Consider the following 13,934-nt stretch of genomic DNA (forward strand, 5'->3'; position numbering starts at 1 on the left):
AGGACTGCTTTCACTTGTGGGAAATGGTTCAGAGCTTACTGGAGTGAGGAAAGATGATTGTTGTATGGAAAAGTGTTAGTGTGCATATTGAGGTGCATCTGTGCAGGAACTTCTTACTTGAATAAGTTCTGGTTCCAGGGAAGAGGATGTCCACACGTAAGGGAAACTGTGGATTTGTTGCTATTGGTTTCCTGTTCTCCGTTCAACTGTCCTGTGTTTTCCCCCTCCAGATTCTCCAGCAGAGCCCAAGAAGGCCCTCTATCAGCACATCCCAGTGCCCTCAAGTCCTGGCGAGTCGTATTATATGCTAGCCCTGGAGGTGGCCCTGCTGGGGTTGGGGCAGCAGCGGTCCATGCCAGAGGGCCTTTATGCACAGGATAAGGTGGTGCGCAGTGAGGAGCAATTAATTGGACTTCTAGATGAGATGGAGCTGGATGAGCGGCTGGTTCCTGTGCTTCGCAAGCAAGCGGCCTTGTTGTTAGATGGTTAGTGAAGTAGGCCGAGATGTATTCTGGAGATGAAATGCCTTGTCTCTAAAGATAGGAAAGGAGGCACTGTTGGAAAAAGAAGAGTTATTTCTTTTTCAAAGGAACTGGATAAAATGACTCAGTAAATAAGTTTCCAGAGGTGTGATCCTTTTTCAGATAACTTGAGAATGTTCTGAAATGGACACACAAATTGTACCTGGCTCACTAGAGACAGCATGTTCCAGCTCCCGGTATGCAATAAGAGCGCAGTCTAAGCCATCTCACCTTGGCTTAGTGTTAAAAGCCAAGTCTTCGGAGACTTGAGTCTTCGGAGAAAGGCGGCATACAAGTTGAATGAATGAATGAATGAAAATGAATGAATGAATGAATGAATGAATGAATGAATGAATGAATGAATGAATGAATGAATTAAAAAAATGGCAAGCTGTGCTTGTATTAAACTTCTGTCTGCAGGGCCTAAACTGCACCTGGTCACTGCAGGGAGATATAAGTGATGTCAGTGGGCCAGGGCCAGATTTTGAAAAGCTGGCAGGAAGAAGAGTTTGGTAGTTGAGGATGTGTTGACTTCTTCCAAAAACCTTCTGCATGAATGGGCTTGTGGGATGCTTTTTCTGTCGTGGGTATATTCACAGAAGGATGGGGAATATTGGTAGGTCAGAACCAATGTCAACAGGTTCATCATCTGCTTAGGGACTATTCCTCACCTTGCCAGATTCCTGTCCTCCTATGGCGCAGGCATCTGGTTGAATGCTTTGAGTTGGGTTGTAGTACTGTCAATGTTCATCATCTACATATCTGTTTCTCCTAGGAGGGCCTTTCAGTGGATTTGGCGAGGTGGTGTTCCGAGAGAGTGTTCCCATGCATACTTTTGCCCGTTACCTTTTCACTGCCATGCTGCCCTATGATCCCGAGTTGGCTTATCGTTTGGCATTGAGAGCCATGAGGTACTCATATCCCCTCCTCTCCTGTTGCCATGCTTTCTTTTTCTCTGCTTTTCTTCCTGCATATTTACCACTTTGCTATGCCTTCCCCCACTATATGCCTTCCTCCTCCAGACTGCTATTTCCAGCTTCTGCTTAATGTTGCAGATCAGCTTGCCTGGCAAAGAATTTCTTCTGTGGGGCTATATCCTGGGTCTGATTCCCATTCCCTTCTCATTAACCGTTCTGTCCATGGATTTTCTTGGATATTATCTTCCCTTTCTGAGACCTGTTCATTCCATCTGTTGGTTGATTTCTAGAACAGTGACAGCATAACTTGTCTCCGTCCCATTCTCCACAGGCTTCCTGTATTGGAGACAGTGTTACCAGCCAATGACATCCTACACCAGAATCCCCTGGACTCCATGATGGCCAATCGTTTCCCCCGCTGGTTTACCCTGGGTCACCTAGAGACTCGACAGTGCGAGCTAGCCTCAGCTATGCTTACAGCTGCTAAAGGTAGATCCAGTCCTGGAGGGGAGCAGAAGTCAGTGGTCTAGGGCTCTCAACTTCTTCCCTTCTGAAAGCAGAAGGGCTTGTTCCTCAGAATAGTGACTTGGAAGACTGTGGCCTGTCTTCAGCTCCAAGTCAGGCATCTCTCATACTGTGGACTTTTTATTATGACTCCCTGCAGGTGACCCCAACTGGCTGCGCATGGTCCTGGGCTCCATTCAGCAGAATATTCATTCCCCAGCCTTGTTGTTTAAACTGGCCCAGGATGCCTGCAAGACTGCCACGCCAGCCAACACTCCTCCAGATACCACCTTGCTTAATATCTCTCTGGAGCTTGGCCTGCAGGTGAGCAAATTATGCCTCTGATTCTTTGGGAAGGGTTCCCTAGGGCTACTTTGGTGTTGTCTGGGGAACATGATAGACCAAAACATCTGGAGGACACAAGAGCCTTGGTAGTACAGTGGTCTAAGGCACCCTGTTATTAAGCTTATTAAGACCAGCTGCCTGCAATTACTGCAAGTTCAAATCTCGCCAAGGCTCAAGGTTGACTCAGCCTTCCATCCTTTCTAAGGTAGGTGAAATGAGGACCCAGTTTGTGGGGGCAATAAGCTGACTTTGTATAAATATACAAAAGTATGAAGGCTATTGCTTAACGCATTGTAAGCCGCCCTGAGTCTCCGGAGAAGGGCGGCATATAAATCAAATTAAAAATTTAAAAAAAAAAAAAATTTGGGGAAAACTCAGAATCTGTAACAAAAAAAATAATCTGTACAAAAAACATAATCTGTACAAAAAACTTAATCTGTACAAAAAACTTAATCTGTAAATGTTAGAACCTTTTTTGATATGATGTGGTTTGGTAATAGAGCAATATATCACCTCCCAAACACATACAATAAACTAGAGTACAATCTTCTAGTTAATTTTCCTGTTCATATCTTTTTGAAATAAATTGGAAGAGAATTTCGAGGTGGGTTATCTCTGTGCCTCTTAAAGTCTTTGTTCTTAATGGCTCCTGCCTTATGATTAGTAATGGTTATTGAAAAGAATTCCTGGTAGTTTGCTTTTTGCTGTGTTTTTCCTGGGAATTTCCAGTTCTTCTGTGTTGATGTATTTGCTTGGCACTCAGATGAAGCCCAGTGTTTCAGCATGTCTTCCTCTTGGGAGCAGACATTCCATTTCTTACCAGGCAATGCATGACATAGCAATTTATTCATTCACTTCTCCTTCCAGATTACACCTTGTAATCTGCAGCTTGAAGATGTGAAGAGTTCAGTTCCCAACATCAGCTCGCCTCCCCACCCCGCTCCCCCAGCAAGATGGCTGGGGAATTCTGGGAATGAAGTCCACATATCTGCTAACTGCCAAGGTTGAGAAATTCTGAGGAAGTTATTTTATCTGTGGGCCGCCCATAGACACAGATACTGAGTTGCACAAGCAGCAAAATGTTTGGACCCAGTGCAGAAGGGACTGGATGGTTATCACTTCACCCATTTTCCACTGCTTCTCCCCAGGTGATGCGCATGACACTCAACACCATGACCTGGCGACGTAGGGAAATGGTTCGTTGGTTGGTCAGCTGTGCCACTGAGATAGGTGAGTAAAAGAGACTACTGGGTGTTTGCTCCTCCTAGATTGTTCTAAGGTTTCCCAGAATTTAGGATGGGTCTGGCTTTTTTTCTGCTTGCCTCCACATGAGTTCCACGCTGGTTTTGCATTTTCCCTTTGGAATGTGTGAAGTACTTGGTGATTTTGTGGCTAACCCCAGTTTTCCCCCCACTTTCCCTGCTCTTAGGAGTCCAGGCCCTGATGAATATTATGCAGAATTGGTACACGCTCTTCACACCTATCGAGGCTACAACTATTGTGGCGGTGACCGGAACCACACATGCCACACTGCTGAGGCTGAGCCTGAGTACAGGGCAACGGGATGAGCTGTGCAGTTGTGCCCGGACACTGGCGCTGCAGTGTGCCATGAAGGACCCACAAAACTGTGCCTTGCCAGCCCTGACACTATGTGAGAAGAACCACGCAGCCTTCGAGGCAGCCTACCAGATTGTGCTAGATTCTGCAGCCTCAGCTGGCATGGGCCACTCCCACCTGTTCACCATAGCCCGGTATATGGAGCACCGTGGGCTGCCTGTTCGTGCCTACAAGCTGGCTACCCTGGCCTTCTCGCACCTCAACATTGCTTTCAACCAGGACACCCATCCAGCGCTCAACGATGTCCTGTGGGCCTGCTCCCTTAGCCAGTCCCTGGGGAAGAACGAGTTGGCCGCCATCGTCCCACTGGTCATCAAGAGCGTGCAGTGTGCACCCATGCTCTCTGACATCTTGCACCGTTGGAGCCTTCCTCCCCCAGGTCTTGCTTCAATGGGTGGAGGGCGCCGTGGGGCAGGCAGCACGGGTACTGGTGGGAAGCTCTTTGCCATGGACAAGGCCCCACTCTGCCAGCTGCTGGAGGCCGCTATGGCTGCTTACATCAGCACCACCCATTCACGCCTCACCCACATCAGTCCACGGCACTATGGTGAATTCATTGAGTTCTTGGGGAAAGCCCGTGAAACTTTCCTGATGGCACACGAAGGGCACCTACGCTTTAGCCAGTTCCTTGACAACCTCAAACAAACTTACAAGGGCAAGAAGAAACTTATGTTGCTTGTACGGGAACGGTTTGGCTAGGGGGCACTTTGAGAAAACATGCTTTGACTAAGGGGGAGCAATCAGAGGGACATTTCTCCCCCTTGATCAGAAGCACTTTGGCTTGGAGGGTGGGGCAGAAAGATCAGTTTTCCTTGGGGCACAAGTGTTCTGAACCTGTGGCCAGGCAGAGTCTGAGTTTGCTGCCTACACTCAGGAACTCTTTGTCTGTGAGCACTCTCCTCCCATCCCCAGAAGGAGACCTGAGCAGATGGGGCTGGGCTTCAGGCTGGAGCCTCAGAAGTGAGGGAGGGAGTGGGGGGTCTGCGTCTCTGGTGCTGGGCACAGACTCTTGTGAAAAGGTCTCTCTAGTTCTTTCACTGGCCCTGTCAGTAGTGCAGGAAGGATCTGAGCCTGAACTTGTTATAAGATTGCCGATTTCAGTATTAACTTGTAGGAAGGTAGGAGTAATTCCCCGCCTTGGTTGTTGAAGGCTCTGGACTTAGTATGGTCTTGCAGATGGTGGGCATGAAAGACCCGTGAAATTTCATAGCTGCTGTTCTGATCTTATATTTCAAATGCAGTAATGGTGGAGGTTTGACTTAGGTGTGCAAGTTAGAGGGAGATAGATAGGATCATACCTCCTGTTTTCTAGTTAAAATTCCAAAAGCTTTCTCTCTTCTCTCTCTCTCCTCTATGGTCCCACACCTCTGTGCACCTGAAGGAACCACCTCTGCTTGTTTAGAAGCTGGGAGCCTAGAATAGCTTGATAGAATTGGGATGTTACCTAAGGCCCCCGATGCCTTTTTTGCACCCCTAGCATTCAAGCAGCTGGTACAAAATCCCTCATGTCTAAATTTCCTCAGACAAGACTAGTGAGCTGATATTATTTCCTGCTGGGAGAATCAGCAGCAGAGTTAATATTAGATGGCTTGCACAAACGGGATACATTCTAAGGTTTACCTGGTTGGGTTCTACAAAGGAGGTAGATAGACTAGATGTGCTCAGCCAGGGACCTCTCTTTTTTTTTTCATGGAATGGTAGCTTTGGACGAGACCAGAAGAGCACCAGTCTTCAGCAGGAACTTGGTTGCACATTACATTCCTCCCCTTCCTCCAAACCGTCATGTTAATCCACATAATGGTAACCATAATCTATCACTCCAGAGGAGTGACTTAAGTCGCTCACTTTTCTGTTCTGACTGTACAGACAGAGACCATTCCACTCTCCCAAATTGTGTCAGACATGTCTCCTGAACACTCTTGCATCCTCTCACAAATCTGTCAGTATTTCAGCTTTCTCTCAACTGTGCTCAGGGGTCACAGACTGGCTCCAGACCCTGGCTTGCACTGGGGGGAGGGGAACCCAGGACATTCAAAGGGGCTAGTGTCCTATTCTGTAGCTGTCCCTCTTTAGCTTTGTTTCCAGTTAATGCCCCTCAGACTCCTACAACTGAAGGATTCCTATTCTGTCTTCTCCAGCAACCTATTCCTCTGGAGTTGCTGGTAGATAAGGCAGTTCATACCTCAAAACCTCTCCCTTCTTTTGGGCCAAGACAGTGGGACATATAGGCATTTTGCCACTCTGAGTAACTCTACCAGGCAATCCAAGAAGTGCATCTTCTGTATCCCTTGGAAGCTCTGAGGATCTTGTGGTTGCATCTTTTGGATTGTTACCTGCATATTGGCAGCCTTGGAATGTTGCCACTTTAGCAACTGGTTGGGCTGCCAATGCAGTTGGCCCGCCTCTTCACAAATGACTGATGTTCCCCACGGAGCGGTGGTGGTGGTGGTGGGGGAGTTCTAAGTGGCCACTAGCAGGGTGCTCCATTCTTCCACAAACATCCTGCTCCAAAATCCCACTTGTTTTCTGCTGGATAAAACCTACTCAGGAACAAACCACAACAAACTCATGCTACTAATTAGATTATTGTGAAGACAAGATTATGTTTAAAAAGTTAATATATATATAACTATATATATATATATATCTTATATGAAGAGGCAAGGGGTCCAGGCGGCTCTCCTTTCTGTGCGCGTGGGGCTGTGTCCTGTGCTCAGCACCTCTCAGTCCTTAGTGTTGGTGGAGATGTTGGTGTGTTGCACAGCTCCACTTTGGAGCCAGCTAGTCAGTTAGTTGAAAAAGGGGGGGTGGGGCGGGAGGTTATTTCTTTGTTTTTCTGTATTAAAAAAAATCCTGTAATTTTGTAATTTTTTTCTATTTATTGAATCATTTATTGTATTATTTTGTAAAGGTTTAACATAAACGGCAACTTTTTTTTTCTTTTGGCTTCTCTTTTGAACATACAGTGTGGTCTTTGTTTCTGGTTTTTTTTTTTTTTTCTTTCTTTTCAGAGGGCACAGGAAAGTCTGCTCATCTAAGTCAGCCCCATGTGTAATTTCTTCAGCCTAGCAAATGGGCAGAGAAAACACAGGCTGGATACATTCATGGGGTTATGCAATAACTCTTGATTGAAAATCCAAGATTAATCAGTATATATTTGAGATAAAGTAGTTTTTTCCTCTGAGAGAAATGTGTACAGTATCTAAATACCATGCAGCCTTTCCTTATTAATGGTACTGCAGATTTAATGTGGAACCACTGGAACAGAATAAGTTTTAATAATTTATTTAATAACAGCTATTGATGGATCACTGCCATGATCATAGAGGGGGGAACCTGCCTTTGTGACTCTTGGGCAGCAGCAAGGGCAATGGTACCTCACAGAAGGCCACTGCCATTTTTATTTGTCACAATATCTCTGAAAATATTGGTTCAGGTCATTGAAAAAATTAGAAGGTCCATCAGATTGTTTCCAATCACCATCCAGAAAGCCCACATGGGACAGGTGACCATAGAAGAAGCCAAGCAGAAGCTACTTTGCCAAGGGTCTCTTTCAGCTGCCCTGTCGGTTGGATCATGGATTAGTTGTACCATGATGTCTTCTCTGTTAAGTCTCCCCACCAGACCTGGCACAGATTGGTTTCATCAGCTAAGTAACTGCCTACCTCAAGATTTTTGGCTCCTTTGGAAATGGGTTGGGGTGAGGTCTCTGTCAATTCTGCGACAATGTCCTGAAACGACAAACTCTTTGTTTCTAATAATACTCTTGAGTGAAACTCAACAATTCAAGTTTGGGTATTTACTTCCAAGTTACATGGTCCTTAGTCACAGTGGTATAGCAGGTAATGATTAGCACCCAGGTTTAATTATTAGGTGGACCGGGAGCTGCTTGGGCAGAGAAAACAAGCAGTTGGACAAGAATGAATCAGCTATTTTAAATTAATCAAAACATTACTTTAAAATAATTTTAAATGGTTTTTAGGATGCTTCAAAGGCTGCCTAAATGCATTGGTACTATCTAATAATAATAATTTCCTAAACAGTAATGTGTGTATGTGATGGGCTGCTCTACCCAATATACTTTCAATTGAAAAAATCAATTTACTATTTTAATTCAAATAAAAAAGTAATAACATCTCCCAGAGTATGATACAATAAAAACAAGCAAAAACTAGAAACAGTTAAAATTAAATGAAAGCAGAGATGTCAATATGCAAGAGGATATTGTATTCATGGTCACAGTAAAATCAACACTTAAACTTATAAATCTGGTATCTCTGCCCCCTAACTTTACGAGTAAGATTTGTAATCAAACAATCCTACCATCTAATTTTACTACCATTTTCAACTTCTCACAACTGCTTCTATTGATTGGCTTGTTTTATTTATTAAATATGTAAATCTTAAACTCAAAAGAATTGAGCTGGAGTGAGAACGGGGAAGAGAATTCCATTATCAAACTAAAAAGTTCCCGAAGAAATTAAATCAATAATGTTTGGGCTTGTGCGATGTTAAGAGACAACTCCTGTTCCCTTGCCATTGCTAAGAATATTCAAAAGTCTTGTTTTGTGAATTGACATTCACTTTAACATTCTGTGCGCCTTTGGCGTTTAGTTATGCCGGCCGCATGACCACCGAGACGTCTTTGGACAGCGCTGGCTCTTCGGCCTTGAAACGGAGATGAGCACCGCCCCCTAGAGTTGGGAACAACTAGCACATATGTGCGAGGGGAACCTTTTATCTTTACCTTAGCTTCTTTCAGATGGAGAACTAACCTTTTCCATCTATTCTGCAGGTCTTCCTTTTTTCCGTCAACAGATTTTTTTTTAGCTTTTGAAAGAGATGAGTAAAAGGGTTGTGAATTAAAGATGATAAGGATCTAGGGTCTCCAACCTTGGCAACTTTAAGACTTGTGGACTTCAATAAGCAAAGCTGGCTGAGGAATTCTGGGAGTTGAAGTCCAGAAATCTTAAAGTTGCCAAGATTGGAGACCCCTGATATGGATTACTTTCTAGTAAGGCTTATTTAACACAATAATCTTGTCTCCTTCATGGTGTTATTAGACGTCTTGACTGCCAGTGCCCCTGCTCCATCTCCCACCATATTCATCATTTCTCAGCCTTTTGGTTAAGATTCTGGTCACCTTTTTGACGTGGCTTCTTCCGCTCTTACAGCACGCACAAAGTGTTAACGTGGAGAAAATGGAACAGTAGCGAAAGGCAATTATAAAAGTGAGATGTTTAAATCAAGCAGGTTTGCCTACATTTCTTGTTCCTTTTCTTGGATTTATCCACCCAAATTACCATCCAAACTTAGTTTACAAACACAAATCTAATGCTGATTTCATTCCAAAGACATACTGTATATGGTAGTTCCTGGAAAACAGGTTGAAGGAAAACAAGCCAATGTCTTGGTGTTTCCTTCCATTGAACCAAACCTGTCAAGTATCTCTTAAGGCTGAACACTTAAGAGTCTTAGACAAATCAGGCCATGTTCTTCTCCTATCTGCCATTATCTGCAGCCCAAATGAAGTATCAGGTTCCTGCAGCCTTCATGATTCCATGATGGTACTGTTTCTTAGTCCACCAAGAAAGATGTCTGGGGCTGAAGGACAGAGAATTGTGTATACTATATGGAAGATGAGTGAGCACAGTATGTGAGATAAGTATATTTACTGCAAATTTCTGATGCTTTGGGGCAGGGTTTTTCCAAATGGTGAACCTTGGAACTGTGACAGGCTTCTGTGAGGCACTAAAGATACAATTAAAAATGTTCATTCAAGGTCAGCCAATTTCCTAAAACTGAGCTTTTTCTCTCTATCAGAGATTCTATAATTTTTTTTAACTAAAACAGATTTTGCAGTCTGAAAAGTTTGAAAATCCTTGCTTTAAGTTATATGAGAAAAGTTGCTTTGGACAAAAATGTATTGCAGAATCACCATTCTCTGATCTTTGGTATAGGGATCACATATTATTGCCATCTGTTTATAAGCTTCCTAGTGTTGCTTTTTCTCCCCCCCCCCCGAGATAACTGAGATAACTTTGGTCAGAAAGCACTATAGATAGTCCTTGACTTATAACACTTTGTTTAGTGACCATTTGAAGTTACACAGTACAACAGTATTGAAGTTGCAGTATCCCCATGGCCACATGATCAAAATTTGAACACTTGGCAACTGACTCTTATTTATGATGGTTGCAGTGTCCTGGGGTCATATGATCACTTTTTATGATCTTCTAACAAGCAAAGTCAATGGGAAAGCCAGATTCACTTAACAACGCTGTTACTAACATAACAAATGCAGTGATTCACTTAACAAGTGTGGCAAGAAAGGTTGTAAAATGGAACAAAACTTCCTTAACAATTCTCATTTAGCAACAAATTTTGAGCTCATTTGTGATCATAAGTTGAAGACTACTTGGATGTAGCTATTCTATTTTCTTTCAACTATGAAAGCCATAGTTAATAGTAAATAAAAGCTTGATTTAAAAGCACCATTTTTGGAGAAGGTTACAAATTTAGACAATTTTTACAACTGCTATTAATATAATTCATGTTTTGGCAAGAGGCTTTGACCAATCAGTGCAGCTTAATCCAGTGTCAGTATATCTCTTTGAGCAGCCCGTTTTTTTTCTTCAAAAACAGACCTGGACAATTAAGGTATTTTGAAGTTTAAAACAGAGAAAATAAAAATGGTACAGTTGACAAAACTCCCATTAAGTATGCCATATTGTGCTGTCTCTATGACACAGAATATACAGTTTTTTGAGTGATGACGTGTCTTTTAGGAAAGGTTATTGGAGCAAAATCAACAATGAATGCCCAGTCAACAGAAACTAACACACCCTGATGATGAAAATTAAATGCAACAACTTCCTGCAAGTTTCACTACATACTTACTATTTTTGTGCCACTGTTTACAAGTTCAAATATGACATCAATGAATATGGCAAGTGCTGATGTTAGGACACCCTTTTACTCAGTACCTTGTAATGCCTCCTCTGGCAAAAGTAAGGGTATCAAACATTTCCTGTAATCCTACTTAAAAACCGGTTCTGTTTGTGGGTTTTCTTCCCATTCTTCCGTGCAGCTGAATTTTCTTCATATTCACTGTTTATGTTTTATTTTGAATCTGCAAACCAACTGCACATAGGTACCCATTCAAATCTGATGAAAAGTAAGGGGATTAATGCTGAGTTATGGAGAGGTTTTGTTCTATTCAGTTACGGAATCACTGAAAAACATAATTTGACTGGGGAGAGGTAAAAGGCAAAGGTTCCCCTCACACATATGTACTAGTCATTCCCGACTCTAGGTGGTGCTCATCTCCGTTTCAAAGCTGAAGAGCCAATACTGTCTGAAGACGTCTCCGTGGTCATGTGGCCAGCATGACTAAACACCAAAGGCGCACAGAATGCTGTTACCTTCCCACCAAAGGTGGTCCCTATTTTTCTACTTGCATTTTTTACATGCCGACAAGCATCAGCATCTGAGCCACTGAGCCACCGTGTCCCTTGGGGAGAGGTAGAGTGAGGGATAAACGTCTGCATACAATTATATATTTTGAGAGCTGGAAACGTTGATTAAAATCCCAAGTTATTTAGTTCATCTCTCCTGCGTAGTACGTGCATTTTCATTCCAAATTATTTCTAAATTTTTTAAACAAAGAAACACCTTTTAGGCAAAACTTTTGTTCTCTCATGCTGTTTCCTTTTGAGATTTATACCTAATCAACAGGAAGTTGGTTAGGTATAAAGAAGTGAAGTCAGCAGGTGAGTCTGGATGCTATACACTCTTCTAGATACTCTGACACCACAGGTGAATCATTCTCTGATTGGCCAACTCAGGGTTGCCTGTAGCTTGTGGTTCCATTTGGAAATATTTGCATGGCTGTATCTTCCCCAAAGGCAGTTCTGTTTGGATGATACATACAACAATTCCCTGAACTTGGGTGGGGGAAAAAAAAAGGATTGTCCTGGTAAGATCAGGTCATGTAGAAAAGAAAAGCTAGTTTCCCATCAGGATAAAAAAAACAACACTGGTATTTCTACAAGTCTTCATATTCCAATGAAAACCTTCACATAGTATGGTCTGACAAATCTTCCCGCAGTGAGCAAGATCGATTCCCCATGCTGACTATCAAATGATGTGGCTGTGAGGATCCTCTACAGGCCGGCCTTAATGCAGAAGCACAAGGCCACTTGGGAAATAGATTATTCAATTCCTTACAACACCACTGAAGAAGGCTGAGCATGGTTTTAGCAGATGTGTGAAAGAAAATGTCCTGAAAATGTTCAAAACTTCTTCTGGGCTGGAAATTCAATTTGTGTCTGTCCATCCCCCACATGCCCATTTGAAGGCTGCACAATCAGGTTCCCTATTGTAGAGTCACCTGCAGGCCAGGGGTGAAATGCTCCCGGTTCGGACCAGATCACCTGATCCTGTAGCGATGGCAGCGGGTGGTTCGGAGAACCGGTAGCAAAAATCCCTGCATCCCCCCCCACCATGCCCAACTGAGCCGCACCATCATCAGAGTCTTTTTTTTTTACTTTTAAAAACATTTTTTCTACAACCTCTTCCGCCGAAAAAATGCTTTTAAAAGTTTTTTTTTTTTAATTTTGATTTATATGCCGCCCTTCTCTGGAGACTCAGGGCGGCTTACAATGCGCTAAGCAATAGCCTTCATTCTTTTGTATATTTATACAAAGTCAGCTTATTGCCCCCACAACTGGGTCCTCAATTTACTTACCTTAGAAAGGATGGAAGGCTGAGTCAACCCTGAGCCTTGGCGAGATTCGAACCTGCAGTAATTGCAGGCAGCTGGTCTTAATAACCAGCTTAATAACAGGGTGCCTTAGACCACTGTACTACCAAGGCTCTTTTAAAAAAAGACTCTGATGATCGCACGGCTCAGCCGGGATCATCAGAGGCTTTTCAAAGCATTTTTTTTCTGTAACCTCTTCAGCCAAAGAGCTAGTTTAAAAAATGCTTTGAAAAGCCTCTGACGATCCCAGCTGAGTTGCCTGATTGGCAGAGGCTTTTCAAAGCATTTTTTTGCAACCTCTTCGGGAAGAGGTTGTAAAAAAAATGCTTTGAAAAGTTAAAAAAAAAAAAAGTTGGCCACACCCACCCAGTCACATTACCCCACCACCACCAAGCCACACTCACAAAACCGGTAGTAACAATTTTTACATTTCACCCCTGCTGCAGGCATATGAAAACTGGTTTGTTCCAAATACGTGAGGGTTGTGGGGAGCACATGGGAACACATATGATGAGACAGGGACATCTTACATCCTTTTTTCACTTTTATGCTTTTTGCAATTGGACAAAACCTGTACAGCACTAGAAACTTTCTAAAGGGTTTGAGACTTCCATGCCACAAGCCTTGCCTTCTAACCACTTTCTCCCTGAAAACAGTCTCCTCAGTTGCCCAGCAGAGATTGATCCTTGACTAGGTAAAGTAAAATATTGTTTCCCCGAATGGGGTCCACTATAGGACTGGGATCCCAGCGTATTCCAGTTCTCAGATTATGGAAAAGCATAATTCAGTTCTGGCAAAGGTGGTTTTGCTCTCATTTCAGATCTTTCCCATTTGTTTGATGAAAAATCTCATGTTCCTGTCTTCTCCACCAACTTTGAAAATAGAATGTCTGACAAAGGAAAACATAAAGGGCATTTTCATGTATTAGGCCTAATTTAATTTATCTGATAGTATTTTGAAGCTGCCCAACAAAAGTACTCTTTTTAAAACAATATCTAAAGAAACATTTTCAAATCTCATTTGTCCTGTCTCTTGAACTGCCTGAAGCATAGTACCTATTTTAATCTTCTAAAATATTCCCATCCTACACACGGACTGTGTTTTCATCCTCTACATCCAGTTTCATGAGCCATGAAGGCATTTTTCTATTCTAAAACTGAAATTATATTTTTTACGTTTCCAAAATTACATCATGGCCCACAGTGAAATTTCTGAAATTACTACCATGACCAAAATACTCAGATTTTCACTTGCTATTTTTATTTA

General features: G+C 42.8%; 1 protein-coding gene across 1 annotated transcript in view; it reads left to right on the top strand.

Annotated features, from left to right (window-relative positions):
* ZSWIM4 (zinc finger SWIM-type containing 4) overlaps positions 1-6,680 on the top strand; it is a 32,011-nt gene extending 25,331 nt beyond the window's left edge. Inside the window, exons 9-14 of the mRNA XM_070935242.1 lie at positions 231-485; positions 1,297-1,432; positions 1,770-1,927; positions 2,103-2,266; positions 3,436-3,517; positions 3,717-6,680. Coding sequence (XP_070791343.1) covers positions 231-485; positions 1,297-1,432; positions 1,770-1,927; positions 2,103-2,266; positions 3,436-3,517; positions 3,717-4,603 — 1,682 coding nt within the window. The 3' untranslated portion in view covers positions 4,604-6,680. The remainder of the gene's footprint in view (positions 1-230; positions 486-1,296; positions 1,433-1,769; positions 1,928-2,102; positions 2,267-3,435; positions 3,518-3,716) is intronic.
* Positions 6,681-13,934: the final 7,254 nt, after the last annotated feature.

The sequence above is a fragment of the Pituophis catenifer genome, unplaced genomic scaffold, assembly GCF_029215685.1.
Source record: "Pituophis catenifer annectens isolate HBS135680 unplaced genomic scaffold, rPitCat1.0.hap2 SCAF_2, whole genome shotgun sequence".
Classification (NCBI taxonomy): Eukaryota; Metazoa; Chordata; class Lepidosauria; order Squamata; family Colubridae; genus Pituophis; species Pituophis catenifer.